This window comes from Rhineura floridana, chromosome 11 (genome assembly GCF_030035675.1).
Source record: "Rhineura floridana isolate rRhiFlo1 chromosome 11, rRhiFlo1.hap2, whole genome shotgun sequence".
Taxonomy (NCBI): Eukaryota; Metazoa; Chordata; class Lepidosauria; order Squamata; family Rhineuridae; genus Rhineura; species Rhineura floridana.
The window spans coordinates 46,442,423-46,461,968 of NC_084490.1; the positions used below are offsets into that span (position 1 = coordinate 46,442,423).

Sequence of the window (19,546 nt, forward strand, 5' to 3'; positions counted from 1 at the left end):
CTACTATGATTGTGATGGTAGTGAGCGCTTTAAAAGATAAAGGGTGATATAGTGTAGATATTTTTTAAGATCACTTTAACTTAGCTTTTTATTTCACCCTTTAACAATAAGCACCCAATCCTGCTCTACTCACCATAATAACTGCAGAATAAACAAACTTTTAGGTTCTTACTGCAGGTAAACAAATATGCTTCTTTATGGCTGTGTATAGAACATAACTGAAACTGAAACAGAGCAAAGGAAAGTCCAAGAGGTGGAGTTTAACTCTATCCCATAATAGAAAGTTATATTTAACTCTTCAAGGGTCATGTTACTACACTGGCTGTTTTTTCCTCCAGAATATTTAAGTAATTATAGGGTGATTGTGATCTACTCTCAGTCAGGGAAAGTCTTGGGTGATCAGACTTTGGGGGGCTGTTCCAGATAAGTCTTTTGTTTTGCATTCACTCTGCCTTATTCGCTGAATTTTTCAGAGGGTCCTATTCTTAAATTTTCATGTTCTTCAAATAAGCTGTCATTCTTTAAATGGAGACTGTCATTGTCTGTCATATCACAAATTAAAAAGACAATTTCCCCAAAAATGTAGGGGGTGCAAAGGGCAGCTCTAGGTGTACAGTGCCCCATTTGTCCCTCTCTGGCTACAGGGCTGGTGGCCTACACTCAGGGAGCCATTACTAAGTGAGAACAAAGTCAGGAAGGGGAGGAGCAAAGCCTATAAAAACAACCAACACTTTAGAGGAGGAATCAGCAGAAAGAAGAACAGATTGCCTTTCTGTCTATCTCCCCCGACTGGTTCAGGTCACTTATAACATGTGTTGGTGCTTTATTCCCAATAAACTTAGTCTGGATGTAACTAAAGCCATGTGTAACTGAGGCAAAGTCTGTTTTCTATAGATAGGGTCACAGCTGGTGAACCAGCCTAAGCTGGGGAAAGGCATTCCTGGCCACTAATGTAATCTGTGCCTTCTCCATAGACAGTGTCAAGTCCTGGAAAATTCCAAAGCTTCAAACTTGGTCCTTCACAGGGAGTGCAACCTCATCCAAAACCGGCTGCAAACTTCCATCCAGATCAGTAAACTTTCCAGCCCACAGTACCTCTCTTAAGCTTCAACTTGTTTGCTCTCATTCATGCCAAAACCGCCTCCAGACACCTGCTTGGGATTTCCACAGCTGCCCTAGGATTAGTAGATGGAAAAGAGGGGGAGCGCCCACACTGATGACAATTTAGCCCAAGCCTCCAGATCACATCTCCCAGCAGTTTCATGTAGATGTTACAAAGCATGGGGGACAAGACAACCCATTACACTCCAAATGGCTAAGAAAGAAGAACGCCACCACCATCAAGGGTACAAGTATAAGTACTGTAGCCCCACCTCTCTTGTTTTAACCACACCCACTTAATACCAACACCCCCTTTCAGCCTGCCGTCATGATTTTTTTTTTAAGTGGAAGTGAAGGAATACAATATATGTTGTATAGTGTGATATATCTGTTATTGGCACTTGGCAGTGTTCCCTATCTATACAGTTTAGTAATTTTGGCATTACAGTTTTGCCCTTGGGGCAATGAAGGGGCTTTAGCTTTTATTTTCTTTCTGTTGGTTATTAGTTATACTGAGGAAGTTAATTAAAGAATAAAGGAGAGTGCTTCTGAGCATTCACAGAGTGTCATTCCTTCACTAATAAGCAACTGCAGCCTGTCTCCACGCACTTAGGAAAACAGGGGCTCTTTCTAGAGCTCCTGACAGGGCTCTCTGAAAGGCCCAATGACTGTCATCTCTACTTTAAAATGGAAGTATTGGTTCCCTCTTGACAGCATTCTGACCCCCCCATTTGAAACTTTAAAACGGGGCACAGAACTTCAGGCTAGGGGCCAAATACAGCCCCCCAAGGCCTCTCTATCTGGCTTTTGAGACTCCTCAGGCTACATCTCCTTCCCAGCCACCCCCTTCCTTGAGTGTTTTTGATTGGCTGGAATGTGACTCTTCTTTGCCTAGATGGAGGATAGAGAGGGTATGTGATTGTGTGTAGAAACTAGTCTAATCTGTAAACATGTCCATTCATTGCTCTGCCCATTTTTGCCTTGGGCCCCGCCCACTGGCGTATAGCCCCTGGAGGGTTTCCCAGAAGGGAATGCAGCCCTCAGGCTTAAAAAAGGCCCCCACCCTTGCTTCAAAGCTTTTAGCAGTATTCTCAGCACTGTTCCTGACTCCTCCCTTCCTCTCCCCTCCACTGTATACACAACAGGGCTGGCTTAGGTTTGCGGGGTCTGGGCAAAGTGCTCACTGGTGTGTTCCCTTTCTCTGTCAGGGGGCCATGGCAGGCTTACCCGGTGGTGGCAGCGGTCACTATTTTAATCGCTCACAATGCCCCAGAGCCCGGAGAGATGCTAACATCAGGGAAGAAGTGGAAAATTAAAATGGTGGTGAGATCTGGCTGTCCAGAACTGCTTGGAGCTCCAGGCCAGAAAAAAGAAAAATAAAGGGGATGCCAGGGTAGACACGAGTAGTGGAGCCTACCAGGGTGCTGGAGACCTGGCAGCTGCCCAAGGATGCCAGGCACTGGTGCCAGCTCTCTACTGCATATACAGCTACCAACATCTTTGCACCTGCCAGCTGTCCTTTGCAGCTAACTATGAGAAATCCAAACACCCTCATCTCTTTTTCCAGGTTAAATTCAGTATTTTATTCTTCCTGTCACCAGGAATGAGTAGAGCTCTTTGGCAGGAGTACAGGGGGAGGGGGTAGTGCTGGATTAGGACCCCGGAGACCAGGCTTCAAATCCCCATTCAGCCATGAAGCACACTGGGTGACCTTGGCCAGTCACTGCCTCTCAGCCTAACCTACCTCACAGGGTTGTTGTGGGGATTAAATTAGGAGGGGAGAATCATGTACACCACTTTGAGCTCCTTGGAGAAAAACATGGGATATAAATGCAATAAATAAATAAATAAATACGGGTGCTTCCAGACTGTCACTATTTTGCGATTCAAGCACGTACTGTTAAATTCAGATTGTGCAATTAAAGGTGATTTGGTTCCCTTGTGGATTAAAACTTGCTTCTCCTCCAAAATCATAATTTTTGTTTTATTTTGTTGCAATAATAATGACAATGACAGGAAAATGCACTAGAGAATGTAGGGTAACGCTTGCTTGGCACAGCATCGTATAACCTCCCTGCAAACAAATCAGAATGAACGCTCGACAAATATAGCCAATGTCATCTAACCTCCCCGCAAACTCTGTGCAAGCATATCTTGACGGATGCTCACAAAACAGGTCCTCTAGAAGTGACCTCTGTCTGGAACTGGAAGCCTGTGCAGCTAGTTGTTGGGACAGCAAGAGGCTGATTGCATGACAAAAGCAGAGGCAGGAAAAGCTGCAAGAGACTCACTGCTGGATGCATCTTAGGAGCTCAACAGAGAGCAATCTGATTCTAAAAGTCAACCTAATGTTCACTCGTATTGGCTTCACCTTGGTGACTGAGAGTGTGTTGGAAAAACCAGTACCCTTCTAACTGGACTTTTCAAATAACATCCCAAATAGATTTCCAGGAATTGCTACAAGTAGGAGGGCTGAGGATGGCGGGCATGGCTGAAAAGTGTGTGCGGAGGGGAGGTCAGATGCCATGAATACTGCCAGTCGGTTTCAAATTTTGGAGCAGGAGGATGTTGAACTCTCATTTACTTTGAGGGCTAAAAATCCTGCCTGGATGTCAATCAGGGATGGCTGTACCATAAGGCAAGGTGAAATGGCTGCCTCATATTTTGAATGTGGAATGGGAGACAAGCAGATCTGGCCCATGGGACACAATCTTGCCCAGAATTATCTTGCCCAGCTCCCTCTCACTTCAATGGGGCTTCCAAAAGAGGTTCCCCAATGGATCAAGTGCCATGTAAATTGGTGGGAGAGGGAGTTGCCATTTCCACCTCTGGCACCATAACCAACTTGAGCTAACCCTGAGTAGGATCTTCCGGCCAACTTCCATAGATCGGTTGATACAATCCTAGATCATAGTCCTCTATAAGCAGAGAGCTTCAGACATCATGAGTAAGCAAGCCTGCCCATATGCTGCAAAGGAAGCCAAATGTTTAATCCTGCCTACTACAAGGAGCCATGCTCAGAGAAACAGATGGATGCTCGTTGTCATTCAGGAACCCTTCTGCCCCTGACAAGCTTTGATACTACTATATTTCTGACCCAGCAGCGATTGCCTCAAGCTTGTTGCTTCAAGCAGTGATTGCCTCATGCTCCACAAAAATCACTACCTCTTCCTGCCCTTGACCTCTCTAACTCCCACCCTACCTTGGCCTTTCTCACCCAGCTTAGATCTCCCTGTTGAATTTCAGTATTCTTTTAAACCTGTGTGTCGCTTAGGCTAACAATTAATCCGTTGTATGTTTAAAATGCTCAGCATTTTCTCAGGATTATCCCGATTAACCCAGAATTAATTCCAATCTCGACGTTAACAGGAGTAATGTTAAAATTGGATTAGTGGGTAAACTGTACCCCCTTGGCTAATGCATGTGGGGTGAAAAGAAGGGTGCATGTTAGGAAGCAACACCCTGGGCTGACCAAGAGAATGCACCACATATGTGAAGAAGCTAATGAGAGCAAACCTCTTTGCTTCACTCACAGAGCAAAAGCCCTTGCTTTGCCTCAGCTATTTTGTGTGGATTAAATCAGCTGTCCTATGCTAGGAGCTGCACAGGTTTGTACTTTTAGCACACAATTTATATTTTATTTATTATCTCTTACCAGTATTTTCATGCCACCTTTCAGATCCAAAGTCCTCCCTTCCTATGTACAATGCCCCTTCTATGATGAGTTTCCGCCGGGCCTTGAAGACCTGGCTCTTCAGGCAGGCTTTTGGGGTGGGCTAGATTTTATCTTCATTGTTTTTAGATTTTCAATGTCTAGGTATTATATGCCTATGTTGTACGTTGCCCAGAGTGGCTGGACAGCCAGCCAGATGGGCGACTAATAAATTCTATAAATAAATAAATAAATAAATAAAAAGCCTAAGGACAAAGTTAAAATGACAATACAGATGACATCAACACATTAAGATTATAAAACAAAAGCAACAGTCTAGAAACACTTGATTAGTCCAGTTTAGCAAATCCACTACCACAATACACAATGATTTAAAACTGAGACAGCAACAGTACACAAAATAGGAGTAGCTGACCTGGTGCCCTCTGCATGTTGTACTCCAACTCCCATCAGCCCCAGCCAACATAGCCAATAGTCAGGGATGATGGGAGTTGGAGTCCAACAGCATCTGCAGAACACCTTGTTGAGTAATCCAAACAATAAAAGATCCAACATCACATCTTTAGCTGGAGGGAGGGGGAGAGAGAAATTTAATTCAGTTTGCATTTAAAGGCAAACCTACTTAATTTGCACTTTCTGAAACAATACATAAATTTATACACAGTCATCTATTGAAATTCTCAGAATTTTGCAATGCAGTGCTCCAGCCAAGTAATGTATACAAAAATGCACATACTAGAATAAAGTGTGCATATATTAGTGAATATAACATACCAAAATGTGTTATATTAGGGGAAATTGATTTCAAAAATATGTACATCAGGAGAAACTTATGAATTTTTATGACAACCTTTTTAAAAGATCACAAACTCAGGTGGAGAACTGAAGACTGAATGAATGAGAATCTGAGAGAAACTGAAATTGACAGATTCACCCATCATTACCTTTAGCTAAAAGCAGAGTAAAACACAAGAGGTTTCAAGGCCTATTTAAAAGCTGATAAAGAAGGGGCCAAATGTATATCCCTCGGGAATGAGTTCCACACATATGAGGCCACCACTGAAATCACAAAGCCACAAAAGCCCTCTTCAGGCTTTCAAAAGAAAGCACATGGCCTCAAACTGGGCAGGGGGCACAGGCGCATGTGGGCTGCCCCTACCCCCAATATCTGCCATTGCCCCTGACCTTCTACAGAGGGATTCAAATTGCATTCAGAATCCTCCTCATAATCAAGAACTCTGTGTAATCTGGTTTCCCAATCAAAGGAAAGATTCTAAAGAGGTCCAGCTAAAGAAGGTTAGCATGCCCCTTCAGAACTCTGGGCTCCATGCATGGATATCCAGGACAGGAGGGAGGCAGGGCTGGCCCATGTGGGGATGTTAGAGGCTGGGGCAGGATGCCCATGTCCCTAGTTAAGTTTGAGCCCTCACACATTCTTTTGAGTGCCTGAAGAGGCCTTTACCTGTAAAGGCCCTCCCCAAAACACATTTCAGTCTTTTGGTTTCTTTACACATCAAGAGGTAATGAATAAAGGCTGCTTCGCTAGGATGAGAGTGACTAAAGAGGATGCTTCCCCCGCTTTCTCGCAATATAAGAAGTCAGGGTCACTCAGTGAAAAGGACTGACAGCATTGATTCATGACTGACAAAAGGAAGTACTCCACCACACCAGGTATACTGAGCATATGGCATTTGTTAGCACGAGGGGTAGTGAAAAGTGATGGCCTCTAGTAACTTAGATGGCTTTAAAATAAAGATTAGACATATTCATGGTGAAGTGGTCTATTCATGGCTTTTAGCCCAGACAGCTAAATGAAACCTCGATGTTCAGAAGCAAAAGATGTCTGGCTGAAGACAGACAACAGTTTTCAAAGGTTTGATGATGGGTTGGTATATTTTTCACCCATTTATTTTGTCCCATTGTCACCTGTGCCAAACACATTTTCAGATATTTTTAAACAGTGAAAAACTCTCCTAAACATGTTTACCAGAAGTAAGGGCCATAGCTCAGTGACAGAGCACATGCTTTGCATGAAGAAGGCCCCAGGTTCAATCCCTTGCATCTTTAGGTCTGGCGGGGGGAAAACTCACGTGTGAAACCCCTGGACAGCTGCTGCCTGTCAGTGTAGACAATGCTGAGCTGGATAGTCTAATGATCTTTATCAGTGTACGGCAGCTTCCTATGTTCCTAGTGATCTCTCTTTCAAATCACCTTCAACGTTTTGAGGGGGAAATCCAGCTATCATGTGTCATGAGTACCAGACACTGGAGGTAAGCAGCAAGGAATGGCTGCCTCCATGATGCTCTGCTTGTGAGCTTTAAAGGCACATCTGGCTGACCACTGCTGGAGGCAGAATGCTGGGCTAGATAGACTGTTAGTGTGATCCAATATTGGCAGTTATTATGTTATCGCTACATAGGTGTAAGTATGAGGGGAAAAACCCAACCCTGCTTTCACCATCATGTTTGAAGTTCAGATATATCTCTTTTGCGCATCTTGCAAACTCCTATAACTTTATAATAGCTACATGTGAAGTCTACTGTACATTCCATGGCCTATGCACACATACACACATGCAGGGAAAGTTTCATGTGTGAAGCAGCCTTTACAGGTTGAAGTGATATGGGAGACAGTCAGCGTCCCAGGTAAGATCAGAGTTCAGATGGCTTGGTTCAACTTGTTTTGCATGTCTAGAGGCTTCTAGATCAATAAGGCTGTAATAAAAAACCCAGTGGTATCAACATTACTTTTTCACTAGAAAAATAATCCAAAACAAATTATATACATATAAAATCACACACACCAGACCCTCTGACATAGAAGCTCTTGATCATAATCTCAGTTGTACTCTGGCTGTTCAAAAGAGAGGGGAATGCACTCTGCACATGTTATAATGCACTGTTTCCTTTGTTATTTCAAAGTTAAGCCATGGCATCCAAAAGTTTCTGGGGATGAAGCTTGGCTGAGATTATGCCTTAGTTGCCAGGTTTAGGAAAACGTAACCTTTCATTTAACTATTCGGAGGGCAACAGCAGCAACTGCAAAAGAAACAGCAGCACAGAAGGCACAGATGTTTTTCAAAGCTGCTGGCAGGCCTGGCCTTCAGGACACTGGCTGCATTTTGGCAGAGGATTATAGGCACTAAGACTGCCTGATATTTGCCTGACTCATTACAGCAAACATCTCTGATGCTTACAGTGCCAGTTCAGCAAACTCCCCAGCCTGCTGGAGGAGTTTAAACAAACAGATCTGCAAGGTAAAAAGGAAGCTGCCTCCTCTGAGGCCTTGGTCTACTAATGCTTCATAGTCCAAGACGCTGTGATGCTTAAGGTAGAAAATCGAAAAGGTATCCCTTTTTCTAGTATTCGGTATGGAACAACATATGTTGGGAAATTCTTCTTTGCAGACCTAACTGAAGTGAGCAGTAGCTACATTTCAATAATGAAATGTTCCTCTAGGCATGAATGGAATGTGTTTCCCTACTCACTGAATTACAAGGGGTTGTTTTTGTATACAAGGGGTAGTTTTACTTGGGTCTGAGATTCAGGGTTCCACTACAGCAGGTATGGGGACCCTGTGGCTCTCCAGATGTTGTTGGATTCCAGCCAGCATGGCCAACAATGAAGTCCAACAATATCTAAAAGGCCACAGGTTCTCCACCTTTGCACTATAGCTTGGTCCTCAAATCTGTTATTCATATCTCGCCTGAGATGCATGACAAAAGTAAATAAGATGACATGTACAGAGTGCTTTTCACTCAACAATGGGCAGCTACAACCCACAACTGAACTTTTGAGGTTCTGAAGAGAGGTCTCAAAACATAATGTGAGGCTTACAGGCAGAGCTCTCACTTATTTCCCAAGCAGCGAAGGTAATGCAGAAACTATCTGAATTGCACTTATATGTATACACATACAAACCCATGCAAAAGCAAATCGAGCAAGAATAAAAACTCTTAACAATTTTAGCAAGCAGTGGAAATGGTGTCCCATATTATATTCCTTTCTTCTGTCGCTAGGACTGCAGTTGCTAGGTTACCAAAAGGCCACTGGGTACCAAACTGGAGTGGATGATGGATTATAGAATTTGAAGTGGGACAAAGGGACCTGAAGTTCACCTGACAACAGTGGATGCTCCACTGACCACTACTGGCGTGGAGAATATTTTGCCTAGGGAGGGAGCATTCTCAAATGGGATTCCCCCACCTGACCTGGGATAAAGCAGCTTCCTGAGTTTAGTTTTTGTATCAACAAGGAGGGAGTGCAGGTGGCACAGAATTTATGTTAATCCCCTCCCCACACATATGCACATAAATCACAGCCTATGCTGAAATGTGTGCCTATGTGTTTTGCAAGTCCCTGCTGGAGATAAGTGCATCAGCAGGCCATTTCCTGGGTGTTCAGAGGACAACGGGAAGGGGTTTGTTCACCCGGACACAAGAGCTAAATGGATCCTGTAGCCAGTGCACATTTGCTGGAACGTGAAATCCCAGTCAAGCCAATCTAAGCAGCAGCAATGGAGATATTGGGTGCTATTCCTATCCCTTCTTGCCAAACTGCTAAAAAGGGGAAATTAAGCCCTTGGGTGCAAAACAGAGCTGGTCGTACTGTGAAGCAACATGAATCCATTGCTTCAGGCAACATAGAAGGGCTGCCATTTTTTATTTTATTTTTGGCATTTAATCTGTCTTCGTGTGTGTTTTTTAAAAAACTAAAAAGAAATCTGGAACACAGCACAGTAGCATCATTTTGACTTTTTTTTTTTGCTTCAGGCAAGAAACCATCTAAGGCTGACACTAGCATTGCAGGATCCATTCTTTCCCCTTCTGCAATTCAGGAATCTGACAGCAAAGCTTGCTTGGAGGCAAACCACATTTTGCATTTTAAAATGATTTCTGAAAGACAACTACTAAAGGACTGAAGGCTTGAGAACATTTCAGATCATCCCTGAAGTTTTTTTTATCAATGTTTTTCCCCGGGTCTTAATATTTGAAGGTATTGGCATTCCCTACTTTTAACCGGAGCCCCCTTCATCAACCCTCCCCATATATTTCCCAAATCAAACCCATTGCTAAAGCGCAAGCTGCTCACTATGTAACTTTTTTCCCCCTAACACAAAGATTGTTCCTGAAAATGTCTTGTGGATGTATTCATAGACTCACAGAATAGCAGAGTTGGAAGGGGCCTATAAGGCCATCAAGTCCAACCCCATCCTCAACATAGGAATCCAACTTAAATCATACCCAACAGGTATTTTGATTGGGACTATTAGCTCTATGAAAGGCAGAAACTGCTGAGCTGACAGGGCCATCCATATGATTTTGTCAGAGTTAGTCAAACTTGTGTGTAAATCAAGGACACATCTGTGGCCCATATTTAAACCCCACACATTTAATGCTCATTGTCAACTGAAATGAAGCTTAAGTAGACATAGCTACATTTCCTCACCCTGCATTCCCTTGTTATCCAGCCTTTCACCTCCACTGCTGATATTTACACTGCAACCCTTTAGGGGTCAGGAATCAGGCATTTTGCTTAAGAAACTCTTGTCAAACACTGTGTATATTGATGCTGCTGTATAAAGAACAATTGTTCAAAAACTCGCTTGAAATGTGATTAGCTGTCATGCCTTAGAATCTTAGGAACACTTAGAGATCTTTTCTGGAGAGCCTTATTCAAGAGTTCTTTAGTTGGAAGCCAAGGGAGCGGTGCAGTGATATTCCCATGGAAGAAGGTGCTGCGCTTGATTAGAACCACATGCAAGACTTTGCTGCAACTGTATATCCCCACTGATGCACACTGCCTGTCTTAGAGCTAGGGACTAGTGAATCTGTCACTTGCAGTTTCTCATTTTTCCAGTGTGAATTAGGTACGTTCGCCTTCAAATGTGAATTGAATTTCTCCCCCATCTCTACTTGGAGCACCCTTCACCTATCCTCACATTGTATTGCCTCTGCATCTACTTCCCCATGCACAATGTTGTTCCCATTCTCCCTGCCTATGGTTTTCTTCCCCTTGCCTCTCCTTGGGGAAGGAACATAGCTCCAGTGATAAAAGTGGTAAGCGGTGGTACGCAGCCGAAGCTCTGCTCACGGCCGGAGTTCGATTCCAACAGAAGGGGGAAGTTGAATCTCTGGTAAAAGGGGTCAAGGTCCACTCAGCCTTCCATCCATCCGTGGTCGGTAAAATGAGTACCCGGGATATGCTGGGGGGTAAAGAAAGGCTGGGGAAGGACGTCACCCTAAGAGTCGGAAACGACTCGCACTATAAGTGCGGGGACACCTTTCCCTTTCCCTTTTATTAGGTAAAGGGAAAGATGTTCAACTTGAGACCCTGGTGAGCCACAGCCAGGCAGAACAAGACAATTTTAGCCAAGATGAACCAGGTATAAGGCAGCTTCCTCTCTCCCTGTCACTGTCTCCCCTTGCACCATCACCACCACAATTTGATGGTAAGCTCCTCAGGGCAGGGATTTTTTTTTCTTATGGAAGCAGAGCAATCCTGAGAGGGTGAGGAAGCTGCAGAGTGGCAGATTTTCCACCAAATCCACACTTTGACTAGCAAGGACAGAAGGTGGTAGGCAACCCTACCCCCTTTTCTTTTCTGCACTAGCATCAGGCTGGTGTAGCAGATGGGGCCACACTGGGCCCCTCTCCAGGAAATGAGCTAGTCTAAGAGCCAGTAAATCTATGGCCAGCCTGGCTTTGTTCCTTTAACACCCCATTTTGAAGTTTTACAATGGCTACTCCCAGCAGGAATAATAATAATAATAATAATAATAATAATAATAATAATAATAGGGCAGGTTACATCAATTCTAAAATACAGCATTAAAACTATTTAAAATAACCTAAAATCACAAAATAGGGTGGGTCCTAAAAATATCCATCTCAGGTGTCAAAGGCCAGGGTAGAAAGGTGCATCTTCAGCATTCACCAAAAACTGTACAGTGAAGTTTCCAAATGCACCTCAGTGGGGAGTTCCACACCTTTGGGTCTGCCACAGACAATGCCCTCTCCTGGGCCACCACCACCCCAAGCCTGTGAGGGTGGTGGAACTACCAAAAGGGCCCATCTGCTGAACTCTACCCAAGAAGATCTGTCGGGAAGGAGGCGGTCTTTCAGATATTTGGGACCTAAGTCATTTAGAGTTTTAAACACTAGTGTGAGCACCTTGAATGAGGCCCAGAAATGAACTGGCAACCAATGCAGCTGTTTTAAAACAGGGTTATGTGAGATTTAAATTGCAATAATCCAGTCTGGAAGTTAGCAGAGCATGGAGTACTGTGACCCAGTCATCTCTGTCCAGAGTGGGCCAAACCTGGCAAACCTGCCAGAGCTAGAAAACGGACTCCCAGCCACTGAGGCCACCTGAACCTCCAGTGACAATGTTGGATTCAGGAGTATCCCCAAGCTGCAATCCTGCTCCTTCAAGGGGAGTGCAACCCCATCCAGAACAGGCCATCTCCCCACCTTCCAGACATGAGAACTCTGAACACATAACACCGCTGTTTTTTCAGGATTTAGCCTCAGTTTATTGGCCCTCATCTATCCCATCATTGCCTCCAAGCACCGGTCCAGTACCTCAACTGCCTCTCTTGATTCAGATGGAACAGAGTGATAGAGTTGGATGTCATCTGCAGATTGATGCATATAGATGTTAAATCACATGGGGGACAAGATGGAACCCTGCAGAACACCACAGAACAGCTCCCATTGTGCTAAACTGTAGCCTCCCATAGCTACATTTTGGAAGTGACCTTGGGGAGGGATGAACAGAACCACTGAAGCACAGTGCCCCCACCTCCCTGAGATGCTCCCGAAGGATTCTGTGGTCAACAGTATCAAAACCGCTGAGAGAGAGAGGAGAATGAGTAGGATCACACTCTCTTTATCTCTCTCCCGACAGATGTCATTAATCAGGGTGAGTTTCCAGGCCATGTCCAGGCCTGATGCCAGACTGGAATGGTCTGGAATACCACTGTTAGGAGGGTTTCCTCTGCCATGATTCCCATGGCTGCAGTAAGGAGCTCTGCAACACCTGCCAACAGGAGTCAGTGGTCAAACATTTCCACTCATTCCTCATTTTCTCTAGTAGCAAAGACTGTGCATCAGAACTGCAGCCTTCCTCTGTATATGCTATGGAAACAGACACTGCATTTCTGCTCTGCTAATGCACTCAGGATTCCTTTATTGCCCACATGCAGTGGGTCTCTCTGTAGGTATCCACATGTGGGATGCAGAGCAATGAACTGTTTTCCCACAAACAGTGGACTCCAGGAGGGGACTGGGCGCCTGGCACAGCATTTTCCTGAACAGAAGTGTGTGCAGGTCAGGTTAAACAGTGTGGAAAGTGGTTTAAATCTGCAGAATAATCATGCACTTTGGCCAAACTAGACCTTACTCCACAGATGTGTGTGCAACTTATTCTTGGCATTTATTATTATTATTACTATTATTATTACTATTATTATTATAACAATAATAATAACAATAATAACAACAATAATAATGAAAAGCAGCTTCAAGATGTTGTGAGATTTATTGGAGGAGGAAGAGGAGGAGGAGAGGTGGTTACCAAGCTTCTTTTTGCCCTGGGAGGGAGGCAGAATCTGGGAGAAGTTTTGATTAGAGGGGGAAAAGAAATGGCTGGTGGAGGGGACAAGGTTAAGTTTTCCCTTCTCGCCTGCCATGGCAGCCTCCCAAGGCTGTTTTCCTTTTTTAAAAGTCTAGACCAATGATGCAATAAGGTCATTTTAGACTCTGGACTTGATGGCCTGATGCCCCACCTACCCCAATGGTAATGTGCATTCTGCAGAGGGAGGGTCTGGACCTCTGCCCCACAGTCCTGCCCTGACGGCACTGCTGGTCAGGAGGAATATGCAAATATGCCATCTCTGTGTGACCTCCCTTGGCCTCAGCCACTCAGGGTGGCCAATTATGCATCATCACCAAAAAAGAAGATACAGATTGCATCAAATTTGCATGTGCTAATTTGTATTCCTAGATGCAAATTTAGATGTAATTAGTATAATTTAAATACAAGGACAATACTTTTCACCGTAATGGAGAAGACAATGACCAGGTGACTTGTGTATCTGCTCAGTCTGCTGTCCAAGAGCTACCTGTTGACGGGCAGCTTCAAGGCCCCTGCAGAACTCCCTTATTAGGGTGGTTTACCTTTAAACCAGACTTGGATTGGACAAACCTTCACACAGAGGATGCCTTCAAACAGAGGGTTGTCCCCTATAAAGTAGAGCACATGACACCCTATCATGGGCATCCGCAGGGATTTTTCCGGAAGTGGTTAAAATAAAACTCTCAAAGGGAGAACAGGCTAGATTCTCATAAGAAAAAATTGAGAAGAATAGTGCTTGTATATTTTCTTCATATCTCAGGTTCTACAAATGCTAAGAACTTAGGGTTGTCTCCAATGCTAACCCTACTCAGAGTAGACCCATTAAAATTAATGATCCTAATGCAGCCCTAGTAATGAACTTCAGTGGGTCTACTCTGCGTAGGACTAACACTAGATATAACCCTTACTCTTTTTTTAAAAATGAAAACTGGTGATCTGGAGATGATGCTTCATTGGTGGGGGGAGGGAGGCTGCCCCCCTTTTGCCCCTTGCTGGTGCCCAGGCACCCTACTTAAAATTCTGGTTTACATTTCCAGCTGTTAGAGCAACTTCCAGGAAGGCTCCTGTGTTTGGGGAAGTTAATGGGAGTATCAACTCTTAGAAATAGGAAATATGGTTCAAGAAAGAAAAAGAGGGTAAAAGCTGCAGAGCAGACCTCCCCAATTCCCTCCCACACACACCTGTGCCCACGTACAGAAAGATGCAGAGAAAGGGGGGGAAGCGCATGCAATTTGTTTTAAACCAAAGCGTGGGGGTGGGGAAAAATTGGAAGTACTGACCTTAAAGCTCCAGTAGTTGGGTTGCTAACAAACAAAAAAGAAAGGAAAAAAAGAAAAAAAAGAAAAAAATACCATTAAGATTCTGTTTTGAGAAAACAGTTGACTTTAAACTGTGTGAGAAGTTACTGTTTTTAAGTTAGTTTGTTTAAAGTCCCCTCCCAATGGTGTTTTTTTAATTAAAACAAAAAATAAAAGCAATGAATTTGCTAAAATGAATAGGTATGGTAGGGAGTGTTATATAGAAAGGCTTTTAGACAGATAGACAATAGTGGTACAGGTGTGAGACTGCATTGCAAAGTGGATTTTTTTTTAAAAGAAACAAAATACAAAGGTGTCAAGGGTTTTTATTAAGGGGAGGCTGGGGCAATCTCCATACCCATAAATAAATTAAAGTGCATCATTGTTAAACAAAAATAATGAAGCAAATATCATGCAAATTTGGAAACTTCATATAGAAGCAGTTGCTCATTTTGCATGATTTTATTCCACTGCCTAAAAAAGGCTTGACTCTTTGAAGCAAGATCTGCACCAGGCATTCATTTCCATCCTGAAATCTGGGCACACAGACTGTTGTAATGGCTGGGCTATATCCATCATGATGATAAAATTGCCTCCCTGTAGCAATACTGGGTTAACTCCTGACTAATAAGAAGATGACAGTTGAAGCAGATTTAAGAGTGCAATCAACAAGAATAAATGCCAAGTACACGTTACCTTTCAGTAGAAGCTGGTGGCTCCAATGTCAGAGGGTCAGTGAATCTGCACTGGGGTTTAGTCCAAACTTTAAAGGATCTGTCCAAGGTCCTGAGCACATTGGCTAGCTACTTGAAAGTTCAGACTAAAACCTAGAGTGGAGTCACTGCCCCTCTGACATCAGCACCACCAGCCTCCACTGTTACCTTTAGCTCTATATATCTGCTCACCCGAGCTAATACCATAAGATCCTGTAACCACCTAATGCAGGGAAGAAGAACCTCAGGCCTGGCAGCCAAATGTGGCCCTCCAGGCCCTCGGGACTCTCACAGGCCACACCCTCTCTCCCCAGGCCACACCCCTTCGTAGGCCTGCCATGCACCCTTCTTGAGTGTTTTTGCCTGACTGGAATATGTTCTTGAGCTCTGATAATGCCCCTCGCTTCCCTGAGGGAGGACAGAAAGGGATGTGTGAGAGTGTCTAGATACTAGCCTATTGTATAAAGGTGAAAATTCACAGTTGCTGCTCTACCCACTTTTGCTCCTGGCCCTGTCCACCACTGGCATGTAGGCTCTGGAAGATTGCCTGGCAGGGAATGCGGCCCTTGGGTGGGGGAAAAAAGTCCCCACCCCTGACCTAATGGCTTGAGTGAGTAGCCTTGCTAAGGGGTATATGTCGAGGGCTGGCAATGCTGCTGCAGGCAATTGTAAAGGAAACCAGCAGAGCTCTGAGTATGCAGAAAAATGGAGCAGGCATCCAGCAAGGAGCTTCTTGGAATGGTGGGCCAATTAGGAGGAGAAAGGTAATGTTATTGGTGCTCTTTGCTCTTTAAAAAAAAAAAGAATTCATTGTCATCGTTTATATAGCACTTCTGATGCCGTAGTCCTCAAAGCAGCCATGTAGTCCTGTCATATCATCCCCATAGTACAAATAAGGGGCTAAGACTGAGAGATAAAGGTTTGCCAAAGCAACGTAAGAAGAGTCCTGGGCTGGATCAAGCCAACGGCCCATCTAGTCTAGCAACCTCTTCTCAGAGTGACCAACTAGATGCCTCTGGGAAGCCCACAAGTAGGACCTGAGCCCAACAACACTTGTGAGTTTCTGAAACTTCTGGAGGAGGAAACTTTTGAACCTGGGAACTTGAGTCATTGCACGACCTCTCACTGGGGATGAAAGAGTGAGGAGCACATAACCATGAAAGAAGATATAATAATAATAATAATAATAATAAAAATGACAGCAACAGCAACAACAACAGACTACAGGGCAAAATCCAGGCAACATCAAGCATCTTTTAAGTCCCATTTATTCCAATGGGGAAGATGATGATGCATCAAAGCAATTGTCACCCCACACATTCCAGTGTATTTCCCTGTTGCTTTTCTAATCTCAAAATGTCAGATATTTGGGGAAAGTGGGTCAACTGTAATTACAACCCACTGTAATTGTACAACCTGAATTTGCTGATATGTGACAGACTGTGGAAATAACCACAGACTGGAAGAGCCCTAGAAGAAAGAACATTGTTGTAATTTTACGCTGGAAGCCAAGAACAGAGCAGAAATAGGCCAGAGTGCTGTGAGGCTGTAGGACTTGGGAGCTTGCACTGATTTCTGCCTTCGGCCTAGTTTTGCAGGTGCCAGTTCCTGATCAACCGATTGACACATTTATAAAACAAAAAGAGAGAGGTGGTGGTAGACACCACAAGCCTCTGGTGACCTATCCTGCAACAACAAATTGATTCAGCAAAGACTCAAAACATTTCAAGTTCCTAAATACCAATTGGTCCAAATAAAGGGTTAATGCCACATATTGTATGCTTCTTTAGGATCACAACAACATTCTTTCATGTTTCCAGAGCAGGAGTGGGAAACATTTGGCCCTCAGACATTGCTGAGCTACAGTTTCCATCATCCCTCGCCACTGACCATGCTTGCTAGGACTGATGGGAGTTGTAGTTCAGCAACATATGGAGGGCCAAAGGTTGCCCACATCTGTCCTAGAGGATACCAGATTTATAAGTGCAATTCTGCACATATCTCCTTAGAAGTAAGTCATCCTGGTAAGTGTGTATAAGATTGCAGGGGAATTCTACAGCAGGCAAAGGAAAAGACTAGCTGTGCACATAGAATCATCAAATAATAGGACAGTTGAGTTGTAAGGGGCCTATAAGGCCATTGAGTCCAGACAACATCAAAGCCCTCCTAAACTCTGGAATCATCTATTCAGAAAAAATCATGCTAAAATCATACATCAATTATTCTGGACAGTATCTATTCAGAATGCAAGTGGAGAGCTGCTTGTTTGTCTGTCCATGGAAAAATATCCTCCTGCGCGTATAATATAAACACATATTGAAGAGGCCTAAAAAAAGTGAGTCACTAGTGACACTAATAGGGCATATGCATATAGGCTATTTTGAGAAATGTACTGTTAAATGGCATTGTGTATATTCATGGCCTTGTTGTCTTGTGCTTGTATTCTTTGGGTTATGTCGTATGGAGCTGTCAGTGGTGGGTATTTCTTTGCAAGCAGGTGAGTCTTCGGAAAAGATAGTGATTTGTTTAGACCCTATTGATTGGATGAGATAGCACTCTGTTTGCACCATGCTGAATTGCTCGAGGTACTAGCACTCTTACAAATGTGGGGAAAATATTCACACTCACCCACATTGTCCACAGCCAATCTAAGGGGAAATCCATACTGCATTCCTGACTTGAAGGAAAATATGGATTGAGGCAAGCTATTTCTGTTTTAATAATGGTGAGGACTGGGTGATCGAATCCTGATTTAAGGATATTTAACTAGGTTTAACATGCTTGCTATTTGCTGACCTCTGCACTGGAAATCAACAATTCCCCTGCAGCTATCCAGTGTGTACCTTTCAGTGTAGCTATTGGCATGGGAAATCAATTGCATTGCAGCAGGCTAGGGTGGTGATGACATCAGCAAAATAATTTGCTTTTTCAAAGGGAAGACAGGAAGGAGAGGCACAATTAATATCCCCCGTTTGTATGGGAGAATCAAAAGAAGATAAGGGCATGTGAGAGGATTTAAAATGACAGCCTTATTAGCACCGATAAAAGCAAGGCAAATGGTGCGGAAAGGACGATATGAAGAATGACAAAGGCTGAAGAGCAGATTGCAAACAGGAATGAAGCATATCCACATGACTACAAAACAACAGGCCAACTGAGGATCTGTTTCTGGGCAGCCTGAGTCAGAGCTAAGACCCAAAATCTTCCAGTGAAAGGACTGAAGTTCACATACCACTGAAAATTAAAAAAGAAGAGAGATTTTGAGCATGTCCTATGTGTATTTCTTAAGAATATAAGTGGGGAGCTGCAACAAAATGTTGCAGTAGGGAATGCTCCTGTTCAGGGTTCCAGAAATCCATTCCATTCCTCCTCCGTTTTTCTATTTCAAACCCATTCTATTTCAATATCCTCATTGGACAGTTGTTCTTTCCTTCTCTGTCATAGGTCCCCTCCTCCAATCTAAGGGTTCTTTCATACATCTTCAAACTTTGGAGCACCACCAAGCCTGCTGAAATCTCCTTCTTGTGCATGGATGGTGCAGTTTTGGCTATATAAGGATGTCTACTCTGATAGGTTTCCTATTAGCATATATAAAATAGAAGCTGCCACACTGCAGTAAGAGGAAAGGCACATCCAGCCTAGAGCATGTTGCTGTCTCCAACAGTGTCTAGCCAGGAACTCCATAGAAACTCAACAGTGAGCAAGAAGGTCAAGGCCATCCCCCTGTTGTTTTGGCTCCAGTGCCTGGGAATTAGGCATCCTGCCTCAGAATAAGGAAATATAATTTCAACTATGATGACTCCAAATCACCTGCCAAAAAGAAATATCTGCCAGAAAATTGGCTTACCTTTTTTTAAGCACATGAATGACATTCAGAAAATTGCTTGTGAGAGAGCCATGATAGGGCTCCAGTACATTTCCTGCATATGTCCATATGCTTTGCTCTGATGGTTCACCACTTAGAAAACCAGATATGCAAAGCCTGGAGTGGATTATTCCAGAAATTAACCCCACTTCTACACAAACCCGCTTTGGAGAGACAGGTTTGAGGACTCTCAATATTTCAAAAACATGTTTTCTTTTTTGCAGAAAGCTTTCCGGTTACTGTATTGACTTCCCCCCATC

At 43.7% G+C, this 19,546-nt stretch overlaps 1 protein-coding gene across 16 annotated transcripts in view; it reads right to left on the reverse strand.

Moving 5' to 3' along the window:
- SRCIN1 (SRC kinase signaling inhibitor 1) overlaps positions 1 to 19,546 on the reverse strand; it is a 183,990-nt gene that overhangs the window by 133,134 nt on the left and 31,310 nt on the right. For 8 of the 16 annotated variants that reach the window (XM_061589051.1, XM_061589050.1, XM_061589052.1 and 5 more), the window contains exon 2: positions 14,691 to 14,714. The exons of 3 other annotated variants lie outside the window; for them this stretch is intronic. In XM_061589051.1, the coding sequence (XP_061445035.1) occupies positions 14,691 to 14,714 (24 nt within the window). Of the gene's footprint in view, positions 1 to 13,952; positions 13,984 to 14,690; positions 14,715 to 19,268; positions 19,365 to 19,546 lie in introns of those variants that run through there. 5 more of the 16 variants (XM_061589043.1, XM_061589035.1, XM_061589041.1 and 2 more) reach the window with 3 other exon arrangements.